Genomic DNA, 19,074 nt, shown 5'->3' with positions numbered 1-19,074 from the left:
TGATTTAACGCTGTGCATTGCATGTCTACCATTACCAGTTTGTCTGTCTACCATTACCAGTTTGTCTTTCTGTCGTTCACCATGGATGAGAAAGCCGCTTCGTCCATTGCCTTCGGGGTGCATGACCTTACAGACGCCCACGCGACTGATCCCGCCTCCTTCCTGTGGGAACCATCCCCCGCTGGAGTCATCTCTGGTCATAACCACAGCCTTGACACGCACAATATAGCTGTCACTAAAACGACAACAACAAGAAGAATGGGGTATGACAATGGTCTGGTAGCTGCAGGACATGTTCACAAGGCAAGACGACCATCAGCCAGAACTCTTCTGGACCCTTCAAATGAAAATCTATGCCTGGCAGCGATCTTCAAAGGTAACCCTTCTCCGCTTTTAGGGAAACAAACAAAAAAACCCAAAAAACAAAAACCCCAAACTTAAAACTGAATATGCTACAAAAGCACATTTTAAAAAAGATACCCGGTAATTAAAAAATATCTACGAGTCTTTGAAGATGTATGCAGGCATAACATTCTCTAGAATCTGGGTCTAAGTATTAATAATAAAACGAATGAGCTAACTGTTATAATTTGTTATCTATAAGTTAGGAAAGACAAACCGATNTGGAACCCACGAACCGCGAGATCATGGCCTAAGCGAAAGTCGGACGCTTAACCGACTAAGCCACCCAGGCGACCCCAGTTTCAACACTTTAAACTTAGTTTACAATGCATGACGTACGGTTAACACTTTATAAAGCTCACTAATAAGCTTCTGATTTAGCACAAGAATAGGAAAGTTCACTTCCAAATCGCAAATTCACCACGCAGTCATTTGCAAAGGTGGGAACATGTTTCAGTTCCAATACCCTTTACACATGTGCAGCCTTCTGTTTATGATTTTATTTTTTCCAGTCTAAACTTCAATTTCGCAATAAGCTCTTCTGCACATTTGCCAAAAATCCTCTTTCTCCTCCAGAGACCAATTCTAGCTTTTCATTCTTCACCACTTTGGGGGAAATGTATTTGCATTTCTCACAAGGCCATTTAAATTCTTTTTTTTTTTTGCCATTTTCTTTCTTTGGATAGTAGTCATCTTTGACTCATTCGAACATATATTCACATCTTCTATATGCCAGGCGCTGTGCCAGATTCTAGGGAAACAAAGATGTAGAGTAACACAGAACCCCTCTTTCCTTGNCGGCCACTCACTACATCTCAAGTCTACCAGAGACCATTTAGACTGTCCCCCACCCCTGCTCACTGCGCTCACCCCCAAAGGGGAAGCCACCAGGTTTCCCAGGACTCCCTGCGGCTCAGCCTCTACTGTGCCCCAACTCCCCTCCACAGTGCCCCTGCCCTCAAGGTCCAACATCCCTTCCTCAGGTTATTCCTTTTATTTTTAAAGTTGGTAAAATACATGTGAGGTAAAATTTACCGTTTTAACCGTACGCTTCTGTGGCATTAAGTGCATTGACACTGTTCTACAACTGTCACCACTGTCCCAATCCAGACCCTCTCTCATCTTCCCGAACTGAAACTCCATACCCATTAAACACGAAACTCCCCGTTCTCCCCTGTGCCCAGCCCCTGGCAGTTGCCACAATACTCTGGTCTCTATGAATTTGACTGCTCCAGGTACTCACAGAGGTTCTTTTCACTTTCTTTTTTTTTNACCGACTAAGCCACCCAGGCGCCCCTCTTTTCACTTTCTTAACCTGAACGTAAATGTGCTGTGCGCTGAGCTCCTGGGACCCACTGACAGGAAGGTACTTGCTCTCTCCCACATCTCTCCATGCTGAGGCTAGATGTGGGGCAGGGTAGTCACCTCTGCTGCAGGCGACTGACCAGCTCTCCAGTTTCTCAGAAGCTCACAAGCCTGGCCAGGCCTGCACTACCCTTCTTCACCCTTCTACAGACCTCTGGGCCACATCCCTTCTCTCATTCTTGGAAGATGCTGGCAAATGGGCTCACTGTCCCTCCATCTCTCCACCATGATTCCTGCCGTGATTCTTGAAAATTTCCTTGCTCACACAAAAGATCCACACAATTCCTTGGCCTCTCAGTTTCTGGAACTCTTCTCCAATGCCCTTCTCTCACACCCAACCTTAGGTAACCAAGCCTAGGTCGCCCACACGACCTCATTACTAATATCTGCACAACCTCCTTAACCTCCATTTTAAGCATCTTGCTCCCTAGCTGCCATTTACCAACTTTGCAGCTCCCTCCCTCTACATCCCTGTAATTCTTCATCCCCTGGGAACATCTCTTGCTCTGACCCCCTTTCCCTTCTCCCCCTACCCCACATCCTTCACGTTCTCACTTGATTCACTACTCAACTTAAGTTCCACGGTCTATCACGACACTCTTCTGTACAAAAACGTAACACGTTGTCCTCTCTTTCTCCAATGTAATGCCTGGTGAACCCCAATCCTGATGAAATTCTACTGTCTACCTAACTCCATGCCCCCACCCAGGCTGTTGAATACTACTTTGCTCATAGGTCTAGTTTTAGTCACTAACCTCAGGTGGGGGCCTCTTAAGTGCCCCCCAGTATCCTGCTACATTTCTCTGATCCGTCCACAAGAAGATCATTTCACAGGTCCACCTACCCTGTCCCTCTCAGACGATGGATGAGCTTCCTTTAACCTCCCTGTGAAAATAGGCAGTCAGAAGGGACCTTGCACCTGCACCCACTAGCACGCCTATTACTCGGTGCCAGTATTCTCTGCCTCTCCTCTAACTATGGCTAAACCACCCATGACCCAAGCCAAGCACCTTCTAAAGGTGCTAACAGTGCACAAAATTCACATTTCCACCCAGGCCTCTTCCCTGAGCAGATCAACTGCCTAATGATTTCGCTCCTTGGGCATCTAACAGGCATCTCAATCAACAGGATTCAGATGGAACTCTTCATTCCCAAGTCCTTATCCTGTTGGTTCTCCCTTCAAAATATATCCAGAATCTACTTTTTACCACCTCTCTCGACACTGTCCTGATCCCAGCTGCCAACACCTTTCAGACTATTCCAACAGCCTCCTAACTGCCCTCCTTCCACACCTGCCCAACTTTCTAAGAAAACAGAAAGGTGAGTCAGGTTATGATACTCTACTCAGACTATACAATAGCTTTCTACATTACTCTGAGTCAAAATCCAAACTAAGCCCTTATCATTCTCCTCCTTGCCCTTATCCTCCACATCGAGCACCCTCTGACCTCAGGACCTTTGCTCTTGCTATTTCCTCACTCTTCCCCCCCCACCCCCCACATACCGACTCAGCTCATTTCCTTATTTCATTCACTTCTGTGCCCAAGGTTATTTGATCAGAGAAGAATCTCTGTCCACTTTATGTAAAGTAGCACCCTCCATTCCTCGTAAATCTTCTCATCCTTCTTTGTCTTTCTGCATGTTACTAAAACAACATCTGCCCTACTTGCCCACTTTTCCCAACCAGACTGTAAATGCCATGGGAGCAGGGCTTTTGCCCTTTTGTTCCCTGCTATATCCCTAGAACCTACAGAACTGCTTTATGTGTAGTAGGCTATGGAACAAATGGGTGAAACACACTTTATAAACAGATTTTTAAAAAATTATTTGCAGCTGACAAAAATCTCTGAGAAAAATAAAGTGCTCAATATTCATTTGCTTATGAGCCATGATAGCTTCACTGGGATAGGATAAAGATTTCCTTAACAAGAAAACTAAATTTAATAATCACATGTTTTCTATCACTAATCCATTCATCTCAGGATCCAAACCCATATTCCTTTAGATCAAAGGCATTAGGAACATTTGACAACATGTGTTTAGATTAGTTACATACAATTTGAGAATATCTTTCCCCCCTCCCCCATTTATTCTAGCAAAATGAAGGGTCCTCAGGATTTGTCATTCTCCAGTATATAACACAGCTTTCTCAAATCTTCTGGGAGTGTGCTGTGGGTTCACCCCAATAGGAAATGGCCAAGGTGAATCATTGAAACGCTATACACCTTCATGTTTTTTACTTTTTTGTGTGTGTTGCAGCTGTGTGCTCTTCTCCCTTCCTTTGAGGAGATTAAGTAAACACGAGAAAGGGAAGTTTGCATTACTTATATTGGTGCCATAAACTCATTTCCAAAACGTACTCATTTATTAGAGACTAAGAAGAATCCCTCACCCCTTGGCTTCTCGTCTACAGGGGCTGTTAATTTTGGCCTTGGCTCACAGTCTGCAGCATCCTCTGTCTTGCCCTCAGTCCTTCCATGGCCTTTCCCCAGAGCACAGGCTTGTCTGTGATGGGGTGTCTGAACGCTGGGAGTGGGGGAACAGAACGCCCAGCCGCCCTGCCCCTCTGGCAACGACCCCATCAACGACGGCATTAACGGAGGCATCTGGCTATTTAAAACAAGGCAGGGGATAAAGTGTTGCACTAAAAGCTGTGAAGGATGTCTGGGTAATCCAGCTGCATGGCCCCTTGCCAACTGCTTCCTATCTGTGGTGTATTTATGTAACTCAGGCACTTCACCCCACCCAGAACAGAGTGACAGTGAACTCTACTACCACAAAGGTATAAAGGAGGAAAACTCCCTTCCCACCTTCCTCTCTCTCTGTAAAGAATTAAACAACATGTTTAAGCCATATGTTGGGTTTGTTTGGGGGAGGACGGAGCAGGAAGGACAAGGGCAGATTAGTTTTTTAATCTGCACAAGGAAAATGGTGGTGGTATACTTGAGAAAAATTTCAAAAAATGCTATTAATTGTCAAAAATAACAGAAAGTTTAAAAAGGCTTCTGCAAGCGGCAACCACTAAACCAGTGTAACTGATTAGGACCTGGTGAAGTCCCACATGAGGATCCAAACACCCATTGAATGGAATCCTAACATCTGAACTTGAACTAAACTGCCCCCAAACACTCAGTGTCATTACATATGGCATCTGACTACCATTAACCCAAACAATACCATATTCTTTTGGTGTATTAGGAGTAAAAGTGGCTTTATGAATTGAACTGGAGATCAGCCACTTAAACGTGGTTTAAGGAAAAAGCTTTGCATTCCCAACATACGGGCTTAGCTGTAAAAATAAAACTTGTTCTGTGATGATTCCATGTGCAAAAGAGGTAGGTGACATCCTATGGTAGGATGGGGAGGCAGAGTAAGGACAATTCCAAAACTAGATTTTTATTTGGGGGTGCGGATTCTGAGGTGGCACCGCAAGAGTTAGATCTCTGGATTTTATGTTCAAAGTTCGCTCCAGATTCAAAGTGGACCCTGTGTGGACCTCGTTACAGAAGTAAACAAGGGAAACAAACAAAGGAGCTGTTGGAATGGTGATGAGGCAACATTCAGAGCCAGACAGGTCCAGCAGTGCCTTGACCTTCTCAGTAGAAGAATCCTTTAGAGCACCTTCAGATTTCCTTATTTGCAAAAGGCAGAGAGAGGATCTACCCTGCTGGGATGTCCCGAGGGTTAAAAGTAGTGCTAGAGGTCAAGTGCTTGATACAGACAAGTTTGGGAAGTTGTAGCCAGCATAATTATTTTTGCTAAAAGCCTGACATTGATTACAAAACAGGTCCTTTAAAGACCAGCTCCCCTGGCCACTAAGAGTAGGTTTTCAGACTGCCTGCCTTTTCCAGCTGTCAGGCCCTTGACAACAGAAGAAAAATCCAAAATGGACCTCCACCTATTATCAGTGCAAGTCAGATTTATAAAGACCTGGTTGGAGCCTACATTTCAGGCACACCTGCAGCGGAAAATAATTCCATCTGTCATCTGTGGACTGGCCCTGTGCTCCCACCCCCACTNGACTTCCCAGCCCCCTCCTCTGGGCCAGCCCTCATCTGATTACCGGGTTTCTTTATCTCTCCATTATGTTAAACATTACAGCTTACTTCCTCTCAGCTCTCTTTTCCACCCTTCACTACTTCACCATACCTTGAGAGGGATTAACCAAGATCCTAGCCTCTCAGGCTCCCTCTTCCATGCGGTAGAACCACTGGCTGAGGTAGAGCCAAATATAATCCAAGTCCTCCATGGGAGCCAGGCACACTCTTTATTGTGATCATACCCTGCACCCCATCCCATCAGTCACCCTTGGGCCTACAGATTTACAACGTCTCTGACTTCATTATTATATACGTATATCAAGTCTTGTATGTATGTAGAACATATAGTATATATGAAATATAGGTCTAGTCATTTAAAAAACAAAGAATCAACAAAGTATTTTAGATTCAAATATGTTGAGAAGCCAGATATTGGCCATATTCTATTTAAGCAGGTTTCATGAGTGGCTCTTTCGTGAAGTATCAACTACTTCAGAACTTTTTTAAAGTGGACTGCTCTGGTTTTAGAAATGTATATATTCCAGAATTATAGGCAAGGAGGCTGTGCATAATATAGGTTTATGCTGGGTGGTAATAAGATTTTCAGCTCTGTACCAGCCACTAAAGGTAGGTCACTTCCTCTGACCACTTACAGGTCTACCAACGTGTGTACTGCTTGTACAGTTGGGCTATTACAGAAAACAGTGATAAGCAAAGCCCACTAAAGATGCTAAATCTGGCAGAAGCCAGTTCTGATACAGGCACCGGCTCTCCTCTCAAACGCTGATGAGCAGGCACTACAAAGCACAGAATGAATTTTCTATACATCAAATGTTTGCTCATAAAGAGAACCTTTTGGGTGATGGTGGTCGTAGGTGCTTGTCTTAACAATGACTGAGGACGTACTCTTCGGAAAAGACTGAAAGCCGGGAGTCCTGTGGGAGACCCAGAGCAGCTGGGGGTGGGGGTGTGGGCAGCGATGGGGGTAGGAATAGGCTTTCCTCCTTTACTGTGTTCCGGGCTCAGAATCCTGAATGAAGATGTGAGACCATGTTTCAGGAATCCCCACTATAGTCTTGCATCATAAGGCAGTGAACTCTGCTGTAAGGCAAGGTCCCTAGAGCCCTCCATGTCCAAGTCCTACCCTCACTCAGAGAGGGAGATATGGGCCATGTCCATTCTCCTCCTCAAATGCCACGTATAAACCCAGCATCTTTGTTGTTTATGCTACCTAGCTACACTGAAGCATATAAATAGACCCGCTCACCCACACACCATTTTCTACTGCAGATGACACAAAGGGTAGCTTTTCCCACTATTGTGAAGGGCACTGCCAGTAAGACTGGTGTTTGAAAGAGGAATGATCGTTACATTTAGTAACTTTTTAAAAAAAGATTTTAATGTCTATTTTTGAGAGAGAGAGCGCACGTGGTTGTGCGCACAAACGGGTAGGGGCAGAGAGAGAGAGAGACACACACACACACACACACACACACACCACACACACAAAATCTGAAGCAGGCTCCAGGCTCTAAGATGTTAGCATAGAGTCTGACACAGGGCTCGAACCCATGAACTGAGAGATCATGACCTGAACTGAATGAAATTGGACGCTTTACAGACTAAACCACCCAGGCGCCCCTGCATTTAGTAATTTTAAAACCAATGCTAACAAGTTAATTAGATATGACCACTAGTATTTTTATTTTCCTACTGAAATTTATTTTTTAAATGTTTATTTACTTTTGAGAGAGACAGAGTGCAAGTGGGGAAGGGCAGAGAGAGAGGGAGACACAGAATCCAAAGCAGGCTCCAGGCTCTGAGCTGTCAGCACAGAGGCCGATGCGGGGCTTGAACCATAAGATCATGACCTGAGCGGAAGCAGGAGCTCAACTGACTGAGCCACTCAGGCGCCCCTTTCCTATTGAAATTTTATTAAAAAAACAAAAAACAAAAAACTCCTTTAGAAGAACTACCACAAACTTGTAGTTTATAAGCCAGTGATTCTAGGATACAAAATAAATACCCGTACAATGTTTACCAAGGAGTGCTGGTTTTTAGCCTGCTATGTGCCTCTATAGTATCTTCCTTTAAGTTACAATTCACTTTATGTAAATAGACACATTTTCTAATCTCAAGTGCTGCTTTACACTTTCCGGCCATTGGAGCCAGAGCAGCACGTGCACTGAACATTCTGGCACATTGTCTCTCACATGGGGCCAAGGCACCTGCCCTGTAGAGGTCCTTGGGAGTGGACATTCTGAAGGGCTGGCCGAGTGGAGGGTACCGGGCAGTGTGCCATTCACCACTCTGCTCCCTCTTTCTTTGCTGTTGTGTCCTGTGACCCATAATAGCCAAGAAAAGGAAATGAAGCAAAGACAAAAAGGAACAAAGATCAGGACTGGAAGTTAAATTCATAAGCTTTACAGAGGCTTAAAGAGGCCTTTGAGGAAATAGTTGAGGAAATAGCAGAGGCAATTAGGGATCCTCCGACGTCCTTGCAGCCTGGGAGCACTGACCTGGGAGCACTACAGACAGTTCTAACGGGCCAGAAAAATCCACAGCCGGCCAAGCCAAGTTAGGGCTTCTGTACCCTACCTGGGCAATAGCTCCAATTCTAGGCGCAAAGCTTCGTGGTCTGTGAACAGAAGGTGGCCATGCTCACAGCAGTGCGTGGCCATGTTAGCAATTACCTTTGTGAGTCTCTTGCTCAGCAAGGTTTACAGAGTTATATTAAACTCATCCACTGGACCGTGTGCAAAATGAAGTTTTTCATTTCACCTCTGACTTTTATTGCCTGTAGTTTGAACAAGCATAAATCTTACCCAGGAAAAGAGTGATTCAGCTGGATTCTACTCAGACTCATAGGGGTTCTTTTTTCCTACCATAAAATTCTTTTGATTTAACTTAGTTAATATATCAAAGGTCTTAGGGATAAAATTGTAGTTTTTTAAAGAAAACAAAACTTTTCCTCCCAACGTTTAAATTCAGCACTTAAATTCAGAAGCCACGAGAATATTAAATATATATTATCTGCGATGATGAGCTGCTTACAGCCGGCGCACAATAAAAGATAAGGCGTTGGGGCTGTGCTGCTAATGTATAACCTCAAACCCTAACACGAAGCAGTTTTAAACCTGGATAATGAAGTGCTTGCTGAAGGAAATCTTAACTTCAGCACCCGAAAAGGCAATTTCAGAAGTTGTATCTAAGACAGGCTTTTTTTTTTTTTTTAAATGGCTCTTTGGCAACTCTCCCTGTGTCGACAGAACTTTCCAGAGCAAGTACCTCTTGAGGTGAGGAATGCACGTAACTAGAAAAAAGGCCCCAATGAGGTCAAGCCTGAAGTAATGGGGCAGGACAGGCTTGGTAGTTTATTGCAGGGCGGATGCACAATCAGTGAAGAGAGGAATCATTTTTCTTAGAATTTGAAAACTATTTGCTCTAATCTCTACCAAGAGCAGAAATCCTAATTTTCCTACTCTGGGGAAATCAGGGAACTGGAGTTTCCTGGGCGTAAGCCCTAAGTCCCAAGGCGGGTTTTCTGGTCAACCACTTGGGACCTTTGTATCCTTATCTGTCAAGTATCTATACAGTGGCTAATTAAATACCTTAACAGCAGGCTGTGTAATACACTTTAAATTATTTGAGTTTTAAAACACTGGTTTCAGGACTAAACCCCAACAACGAAAAAAGTAAATATAATTTTTAAATTAAAAAAATTACATTTCCATGGAATTCAACAAAGTCAAAACCGTTCTTTTGGGGAAAAGATTTCTTTTGTAAAACCTAGCATCAAATGAGTCTCTGCCCTGTCACAGGTGAGGATTATATTAGCACAAAGGGTATAACTCACATCTAGACTCTTGTTTTCAAGGCAAATCAATACCAGACAAGGCTTCCAAACCCAACCGGACATGTCACCAGTTGGCCTCCTCTCCTCATTCCTTCAACCTGTGCGCCTAGGAATCTCATCTGCTATAGCTGGTTACTGAAGTGACAACATAACACACGTATTTTAACATTAATTCTATCACACATCACACACATATTCTTAAATGGTTAACATGGGAACTTTAGGGTCAGACAAAACATTTTAGCAAATTATGGGAAGATTTTATCACAACAGTTCATCTAACATTCTAGGCATCTATTGAAGATTTCGGAGTTTTTGTCAAAAATCACCAGAGCAGGACAACTTGGACATGGGTAAATTACTGAAGAAAAAGAAAATGTATTCAATCCCAAATAGAATGAATTTACTTCTTACAGACTGAAGGTTCTGTCCTGAAGGGCTGAGTTTCTGGGTGATCACCCAGTGTGAAGGGGGGGTGAGGGAGGCCTGGGAGGCGAGAGGCCCAAGTCTGAATCTAGGTTTATGATTTCGCTTTTATTGTCGGCTGCTCTGCCGAGCCCGGAGTTCATAATTAATCAAGATCAAAGGATTGCCAGCTTAAAACAAACACAACAACCCACCCCTGAAGATCCCTTTCTTCTACTTTTTACTCTGAAAGCAAGAATTTTCTTTGAATTTCCCTCTGTTTTACACACCCTTCCGAAAGTGGTCTTTACAATCCACATTTGAACCCCCAAAGGCCAGCTAATGGAGATGTTCGATTACTACAGAAAATGAACTCTCGCCACATTAAAGTACACATGTAATAGAAAAACTGGCACTTCAAAACACAAACAGCAAAGGGAGTTGTTTAAAGTTAATAATCTCCAATTCAGGTCTTTAAATTACAGCCCTTGAACTTCCAAGTCTGACTTTCTCAGAATATCCTTGCTTGCCTTCTCGCTGAACTGAAGAAAGGAAGAGCGTGCTGAAATGTTTAGGGAGGAATGCACTAGTATCTGCAACTACTTGGAAATACATAAAAAAATAACACAGCATCTTAAACGGAGGGATGGACAGATACATACATGTGCGACAGAGCAAGAGCAGTAAAATGCTAGTTGCAGACAGGAGATAGTGAGAGTTGGTATACTTGTTTCAACTTTTCTCAACAATGAAAACTTTCATAAAGACGATGAGAGAGAACATTCGTAGTTACTATTCTAAATGGCGATCAACCGGAAGTTGCTTATAATGGTAGTAAAAAGTCAGGTTACCTCTCCTCAAGCAATCCAGGTCACATTTCCAACTTTTTACCTGCTAACCACCGCCCCCCTGCCCACTGCCCACCCTAAAACAAAAGGTCAGGAAATTACTTTACCAAACTATGTTACTACCAAATTTTAAATCTACAAAATCCTTTACGAGCCAGTCCTTAATAAAACCTGCTCTCATGCAAAAGGTGATAATTTAGCCCAGAAGGAGGAAAGGAAGTCAGCATGTGGAGCTAACAATGTGCTGGCTGGATTTTAAGAGCCTCCCTGCTTCTGTCCCCGACAGATCTATTGGACATGGATACCCTTTCAGGCGGCAAAAATTACCAATTCATTTATTCCCTTTCTTCTAGGATCCTGCCACCTCCTTCAACAGAGATGAAAAGCTTAATACACAAAGAAACAAACAAAGCACATGCAAGGTATCTGTTCTCCCCGGAGGATTCTGGACCTCTTCCTTTCCCAGGCAGAGCCCTGGATACAGGTGGGCCTGCAGGTGGAGTTTAAGTCTTCAATTATGATTAGCAAAGAGCCACAAGTCACACTTTTTTTTTTTTTAGCCAAAAAAAAAAAAAAAAAAAGAAAAGAAAAAAAAGAAAAGAAAAAGAAATCACAGAAACCATCTACTCTAGACCCCTCACTTAGAAAAATTGTAATTCAGACAGAAGGTCATTAGCATTGGGAACAGATAAAGGACTAAGATCTCATCTCTATAAACAGCCCCTGCCTCCACTTGTTAAAGAAAAGTTCTATGTTGTGGCAAAGGTTTCCCACATCTAACTCAGGTGATCTAGAGGATATAAATTATTCTCATAGGTCTCTTCAAGTTTAATATATACGCAACTGTCGGAGAAACGGAGGAGGCATCACTAACAACACAGCCACGTGAGAAAAATGACACAGCTGGGGAGAGGGCCTGGGAAGTCCTCCTTGGCTTGGCAACACTTCCCAGCAGCAGGGGCAATCTTCATTTTCAGATGGCCAGTCTAGCTAGTTTCCTAAGTCAGCAGACATGACCATTTCCTTCTTCACCCTCTTGGGGGAGACACCCAGGCGAGCCTCAGTTTCTTCATATGTAAAACGAGGGGGAGGAGTCCAATGACCTTTGAGGTCCCTTTTCAACTTAGGCCCCGGTTTGGTTTAACTTTGTGTAAAAACAAACAAACAGACAAAAAAAAACAGAGGGCTTAACAAACTTAAACCACCCAAATATTCTACAAAAGCAGATCAGAAATCATGCAGCAGCAAAATGCAACTGAACGTATATTCTGATTTGGGGGAGAAAAAACCCCCTCCAAACTACAAAGACCTGAAGCCACAACAAACTAACGGACGTTTTCTCGGTACAAGTATTCCTACGCAATTCTAAGTTTCCTAGGAGCAAAATGGGTCCATCAAAGTATTTCTAAAAAACAAGAAAATGACAAAAATTATTTTAAGACGTTTAATAAGATCTTTGAATAAGATAGGCACAATGCAGCCATCTGGCTGGGTATATGTATCCACAAACACGAGACTCCCTTTAGCCACACGGAAGAAAATCCTCAAGACATATTTGCAGACCAAATGCAGGCAAGGAGAAGACAAGGGATGTACTCCCTTTCTCCCAAATAGTTCATCCTACAGGTTTTATCAACTGACTCAAGACAGATGCTCGGTACCAAATCCTTATTACCTTCAGAGAGAAAGGGAATGAATGCTAGGGAAGTTAATGAAGCAACTGCCTAATTTAAAAATGGGAGAGATCTATTTTTTTAAATAGTTTACTGTCAAGTTGATTTCCATATAACACCCAAGGGAGAGATATTTATTACAGACTTTTGATAAAGCAACTCTTGTACACTTCAAGGTTCATGTTTAGTCCAGGCTCCTTCAAGGTCACAGAAGAGTTCTGATCTAAAAATTTTCTTGTAAATGAGGTTTTTGCAACTAGAATATATTTTTCCCACAAGGAAACCCAAAACTGGTTGAGCACCAGGATTTCCAATGCAGTCCGTGACAGCCTCATCAATTCCTAAAGTACCTGAATCATAGTTATATTCCCAAATGGTTTTGATTGCCCCCTAAGAGTCTCAACTGAAGCCTCATTCTGGGGTACGTGGGTGGCACAGAAGATTAACTGTCCGACTCTTCATCTCAGCTCAAGTCATAATCTCGAGGTTCAAGAGTCCAAGCCCCACATCAGGCTCTGTGCTGATGGTACAGAGCCTGCTTGGGATTCTGTCTCTCCTCTCTGACACTCCCTTCCATGTGACCTCGCTCTTTCTCTGTCTCAAATAAATAAACTTAAAAGGAAAAGAAGGAAAAAAAAAAAGCCTCATTCCCAACCTCCAGCGGGACTGGCCAATTCTTTTAAAATTTTTTTAATGTTTTATTTATTTCTGAGAGAGAGACAGTGTGAGCGGGGGAGGGTCAGAGAGAGAGGGAGACACAGAATCTGAAACAAGCTCCAGGCTCTGAGCTAGCTGTCAGCACAGAGCCCGACGCGGGGCTCGAACCCACGAACCATGAGATCATGACCTAAGCCGAAGTCGGACACTTAACCGACTGAGCCACCCAGGTGCCCCGGGACTGGCCAGTTCTATTTAGCTGTGGAGCTAAGACAGTTCCTGTCTGGGTGTGGGCTAGGGAAGAAAGAGTAAGCAAGGAGGAATCCCTAAGCTTCTGATTTAGGCTTCATCTGTGACCCCTGGAATTTGGCACCACTGGACCCTGACCAACCCTAAAAAGGGCCAACTTGATGATCATTTGCTAATAACCCACTGAGAAATCTTTCACCTTAAGCAAGCCAGCACACAAACCAAAAGGAAAGCACTTAAGTTAACCAAGCTCGCAATGACTGGTTTAAATGCAAATGAAACAACCTTATCAGTATCAGCACTGTAGTTTAGGAATTCCAAATTAGGTGTTACTGGGGAAACTGCTCTTTCCTTCCCTGGTGGCAGTGACTGTTGGTGAACAATCAGAAGGGCGGGGACAAAGCAAATTTCAGGCTCACAAGATGATCGTGCAGCAGCAGATTCTTCCGATTCTTGACTAGTTCTTCACCACAACAGAGACAGGATTTGACCTACGGAGGCAATTTCCTTCTGAGTTATTACAAAACAGCCGTCCACTCAGTACGCGTGCTTCTCTTAAGTTACTCTGCCATAAAAGAACAGGGCAAAAAGAAGAACGCGAACACCAACTAGCTGCCAAGCTTGCTCCCCATTTAACCCAGTATTCTTAAAATATTATTTCATTTATAGGAGAGTATTCTAGTTTCAGTTCAAAAAACTTCCAGGGAACATAAGAACTGTCCCCACATGACAAAGTCTATCAGCCTGTGGAAGGGCTGGAAGCTGTTTTACTACAAGACTCATGACCTTCACAGATAATTGAGACCTTTGGAGGCTGAGTTGCTGAATTGGACTTCCCTGACCATCACCAACATGCGTTGGGCTTCAGGGAGCCCAGCGAGGCGGTGGGTCATGCATTCAGGGGTGGCTAAAGACCACTGCCTGAGGCAGGGCAACCAACTGGCCATGGCCAACCACCCAGAAAGCTTTCCTGACAAGGTGGCGGTCTGTATGGCCAAGCAGATGTAATTATACTACCTTGAAGTCATGCTGTCACTCGTGGCTGCCATTTAATATTGGAAGAAAGAATCAAAGGGCCCCTGTCTTAATGTCCTTCAAGGGGAACTACCCACAGCTCATTTCACCAGTGTGCTTCAGCCACCTTCTAGAACCAAGCTCACCTCTAGGAAAGTCACGATTCCCAAAGGCACGGCAAATACACCATCCCAGACCAAAAACTGCTACCGACCCAGTAATTTCCTACAGTGAGTAACTTGGCATATGGAAGCTTTGTATAAAATGAAAAGGCTGGATAAACATAAGGTGATATGACACAATGGCACTTTTTCTTATGTTTGCATAAGAGGATTAACACTTATTGAGAGTCAATTCCTTTCTCAAATGGTAATTAATTTCACACCTATGTTCACTGCAGCATTATTCTCAACAACCAAGAGGCAGAAACAACCTAAATGTCCATCAAGGGATGAATGGATAAGAAAATGTAGTATACATAAAATATATTTTAGATTAAAAAAAAGAAGAAATCTTGTCATTTGCTACACTATGGTTGAAGCATGATGACATTAGACTACGGGAAATAAGCCAGTCACAAAAACATAAATACTGACTGATTGCACTTTCTAAAGTAGTCAAACTCATAGAAACAGAAAGTAGGAAAGTAGAATGGGGGACTATAAAGGTCTAGGATAAGGGAGGAATGGGAGTTGTTTAATGGGTGTAGTTTCAGTTTTGCAGGATGGAAAAGTCCTGGAGACTGTGCAACAATGTGCATAATGAACACACATGTCCTGTATACTAACAAATAGTTAAGATGGTCAATTTTATTTATTTGGCCATGATTAAGAAAAAAAAAAAAGGCCAAGTAATTTGAGAAACAGAAAGAGGACATTCAAAACAAAAGCATACTCAAGAAAGACCCCAAATGCAGGAATTTGGGTCTTTGGCTAAGGAACATTTCTGTCGTCCTTAAGAAGCAAGCATTGCCACTTAAAAATAAAACCACAACAGGGGCGCTTGGCTGGCTCAGTCAGGAGAGCACGCGACTCTTGATCTCGGGGTTCTAAGTTCGAGCCTCCCGTTGGGTGTAGATATTACTTAAAAATAAACTCTTTAAAACAAAAACAACCCACAAAACTCTCCCCTAATTATCAAGTCAGCACATGTCCATTGTGCAAACTATATACATCATGACCACCCTTTAAGCTATGAGATAGTCTATGCTAAAGACCTTCTCAAGGTAACTATAAAAGGAAAATCTGATGCCTCAAATATAAATGTAAATGTGGCCTATGTTATGTTCTTTTGAATACAAGGCAAATCACATATATGAAAGACACAAACCTTTCCTTTGTAATTGATTTTACTGATAGAAATAACTTTTCTTACAAAATCACATCAAAGAACAGGAGAAAGTTAAATATAACAGACTTTCCCCTAATTATCAGCTCTAACAAAGTCCCTTCAACCTTAACCAATTAGATTCAAACAGAACATTGATCATGTTTACAATAGAAGTGACAGAAGCCCCCCCAAACTATTTTATATGGTTAGTCCCTTTTTACTAATCCCTGTTTCTAAGATTACCAACAGACACACACATGTACACACACACACTCACTCACACACACTTATAAAGATTCTCTAATGGTTCCATTCTTCAACATGGGGGTTAGCAATGTGTTTTCATATTTGTCAAAGCAGAAAAAGGGGCTGTTTTATTTTTCTCTGGAACCAGCTCCTGCCACATTCTGCACATTGCAGCTCTTTGGCGATGTGATGAGAACACATGCCCACCCACAGACACTAATTTTGCTCTTCACCCTTCCCAAGCAGCCTTTATGACACACGCTGTCTGCGCTTCACTGCATGGAATTCAAGAGGCCCAGTCAAGCAGCGGGCCTCACGGGGCAACAGTGAGGGTAGGCAACCCATCTCTCATTGGATGGGTACAAGGAACATGTGTTTAAAAAGAAAACCACAAAAAAGCCAAACCGAGCTTGGACACCTCCCATCTGAAAAATCTTTGCAACTGCATGACTTAATAACACTGAAAACCGAAAGTCATCTCTTGGGTTGAAATCTGGAAAGAGAAAGCTGGATTGCTGCGATTCCAAGCATACTGAGCTCTGTATGAGGACAACGCAGCTAACTCCCTGTGCCGCTCTCAGAGTGTGCGGCAAGGAAGGGAGAGTGGTCACGTAAGCCACAAGTTCTTTCAGGAAGGGCTGAAGGGCCAGCTTGGTTCTCAAGCATTTGCTTTCTCTATGGTGACCATTAATTACAAAGAAATGCTGGTGATTAAGAATCCAAATGGGAACGGGCATGGCTTTTCTAACTGTCCTACATTACCCTAAAGACAATCTGGACACAGATGTCAATGCAAACAAGCTGTTGGTAAACTTGTACTTGAAAGAATGCTCAGAACTAATACAAGTTGATGCTGGTTTGCTAAAAGAGTGGTCATTCACTCCACTTATGTATCCTTAAGAGAGGGGTTTATGTCCTAAGAAGACTGTTCCTTGCATGTCTCTGGCTTTTCTGAGATACCACAGGAAAGTTGTTATTTCTAGATAATGATTCGAGATTTATCTACAAGTGCTATTAATCCCACCCAGTACATAGACAGAGTGACCATAAATCCTGGATGTGGGGAGAGCAGTGTAACAGCAGAACGAACAGTATGAAATGGACAACAGGCAATGGATAGGTTCAGCTCTTCCCGGGGGCCATACTTATTGCCACTCATCCATAAATCACCTACCTGTATAGCAAGAAAAGGTCATAAACTCACTAAACAGGTCTCTTGAAATACAAGTAAGTACTTTTAAATGTTGATAGATAATTTACAGTGACTTGACTTTATTTAGTTTTTTTTTTAGTATTCTCTATACCCAACATGAGGCTCAAACTCACATTGCTGAGATCAAGAGTCCCATGCTCTTCTGAGTGAACCAGCCAGATGTCCACATCTATAGTGATTTTAACTAAATTTTTTTTAAATTAGTTACTTAATTCATTATAGCTTTGAGTCATTAAATATAATTTTAATAGATGCTAAAGAGGCAGGGGTCTCTAACTCTCAAAGATATGGAAAAACTGTCCTTGATGATTACTAATCTGTTCCAATACAATAACCTGGACTCTATCAACCTTGAGGATTCAAATGCTCTCCCTGCCACTCTCCTCAAGGAAGAAAGCAAAAAAATAAGTAAATAAATCATTTGTCCGAGGTTGTCACTCTACTTGGCTCAAAAAAAAAAAAAAAAAGCCACCAAAACTATTGAATTGAGTAGAGCACCTCTTTCTTGATATCCATCCAAGAAGAGTTAGATTCTGAAGGACCAAAAGGGAATAGCTAAAAGTTGCTTCTACACAGAGCAATTAATGGCTCCAGATTATAGACTCCAGTAGATCTAGGAGTAAAAGAAAGCCCAAGAGGAATCTATTGGCAATTACGATGAATCCCCACTGAAGAAGGAATGAAATCAAGGACAGGACTGGGCCCAGATCACAGGCTTTTTTTTTTTTTTTTCCCATTTAACACTACCCAGCACATAGCTCTGAACATAGGTAGCGTCTCACTCAATACCTACTGATCGTTTCCAAGTTGAACAATAGAAGACCCTTGGTACTGGCTGTGGCTCTATATTCCTTTTCCCTCAAAAGGCAAAGAAGTTATCTAAAACCATGTGGTCACTCGGGACCGATGGCTCATGGTGCTTAGCAGCACAGGGGCCTCTGGGAGCAGTGGCCACAGCCCTAGGGAGGGTTGTCATTGTGTAATCAGTCATCAAGATGCCCTGAGTGTGCCCTGAACAGAAGTCATGCTGCCCTAAAATTATGTGGACAGGACCTGGGTTAGTCTCAACTACACAAATCTCAGGGGATGCAAGACATTTTTCCCTGAAAATGCCAAGACATCAAGAACTTTAGACAAAATGTTTTTATATACCTGCCTGGAACCATTTTTTGTAACACTTAAGGGGAAAAAATGACATAATGGAACCCAAGATTTCAGTGAAATCAGAGCAGATAACCTATTCTGCCTTTAATTCACATTTTGAAGTCACTATTTTTCTGTTGACTTCTGACAAAATGAAACTTGAACTGATGGCACCTGACAAAGCAGCGAGAGGGAACCCCATCTACTAGAAGATCACAAAATTCAGGTTTTAGTTCAGGCTAGTATTTTCAAAGTAGCTTTTCTCCTACCGCTTAAAAAAAAAAGTTAATGAGGAGGAATAAAAAGAAGGTTTACTTTGAATCTGAAGTATTTTTTTAATACCACCAAATGCTATTATTAAATATGCACTATATATGCATATGTACACATACACATATAAAAATAAGCACTACAGATGTGGGCAGGAAAATTCTTAGCAAAACCCCCACATATTTCAAATACTGTTCTTCTTCATTATTGGCCTCTACCATAATTAGCATGTTACAGCATAACAGGTGGCTTTCATTTATAGAATGCAAAATTAATGAAATTTGGAGATGGTCCTGTCTCCAAAAACAAACTGGCTATTCTAAAAAAAAAAAAAAAAAAAAAAAAAAAAAAAAAAATATTCTTT

General features: G+C 42.4%; 1 protein-coding gene across 1 annotated transcript in view; it reads right to left on the bottom strand.

Annotated features, from left to right (window-relative positions):
• The window catches only part of SPRED2 (sprouty related EVH1 domain containing 2), a 111,146-nt gene that overhangs the window by 31,437 nt on the left and 60,635 nt on the right, over positions 1-19,074 (bottom strand). Inside the window, exon 2 of the mRNA XM_077766408.1 lies at positions 58-235. Coding sequence (XP_077622534.1) covers positions 58-235 — 178 coding nt within the window. The remainder of the gene's footprint in view (positions 1-57; positions 236-19,074) is intronic.

This window comes from Crocuta crocuta, unplaced genomic scaffold, assembly GCF_008692635.1.
Source record: "Crocuta crocuta isolate KB4526 unplaced genomic scaffold, BGI_CrCroc_1.0 scaffold113, whole genome shotgun sequence".
Taxonomy (NCBI): domain Eukaryota; kingdom Metazoa; phylum Chordata; class Mammalia; order Carnivora; family Hyaenidae; genus Crocuta; species Crocuta crocuta.
This window is presented reverse-complemented; position numbering and strand designations above follow the sequence as displayed.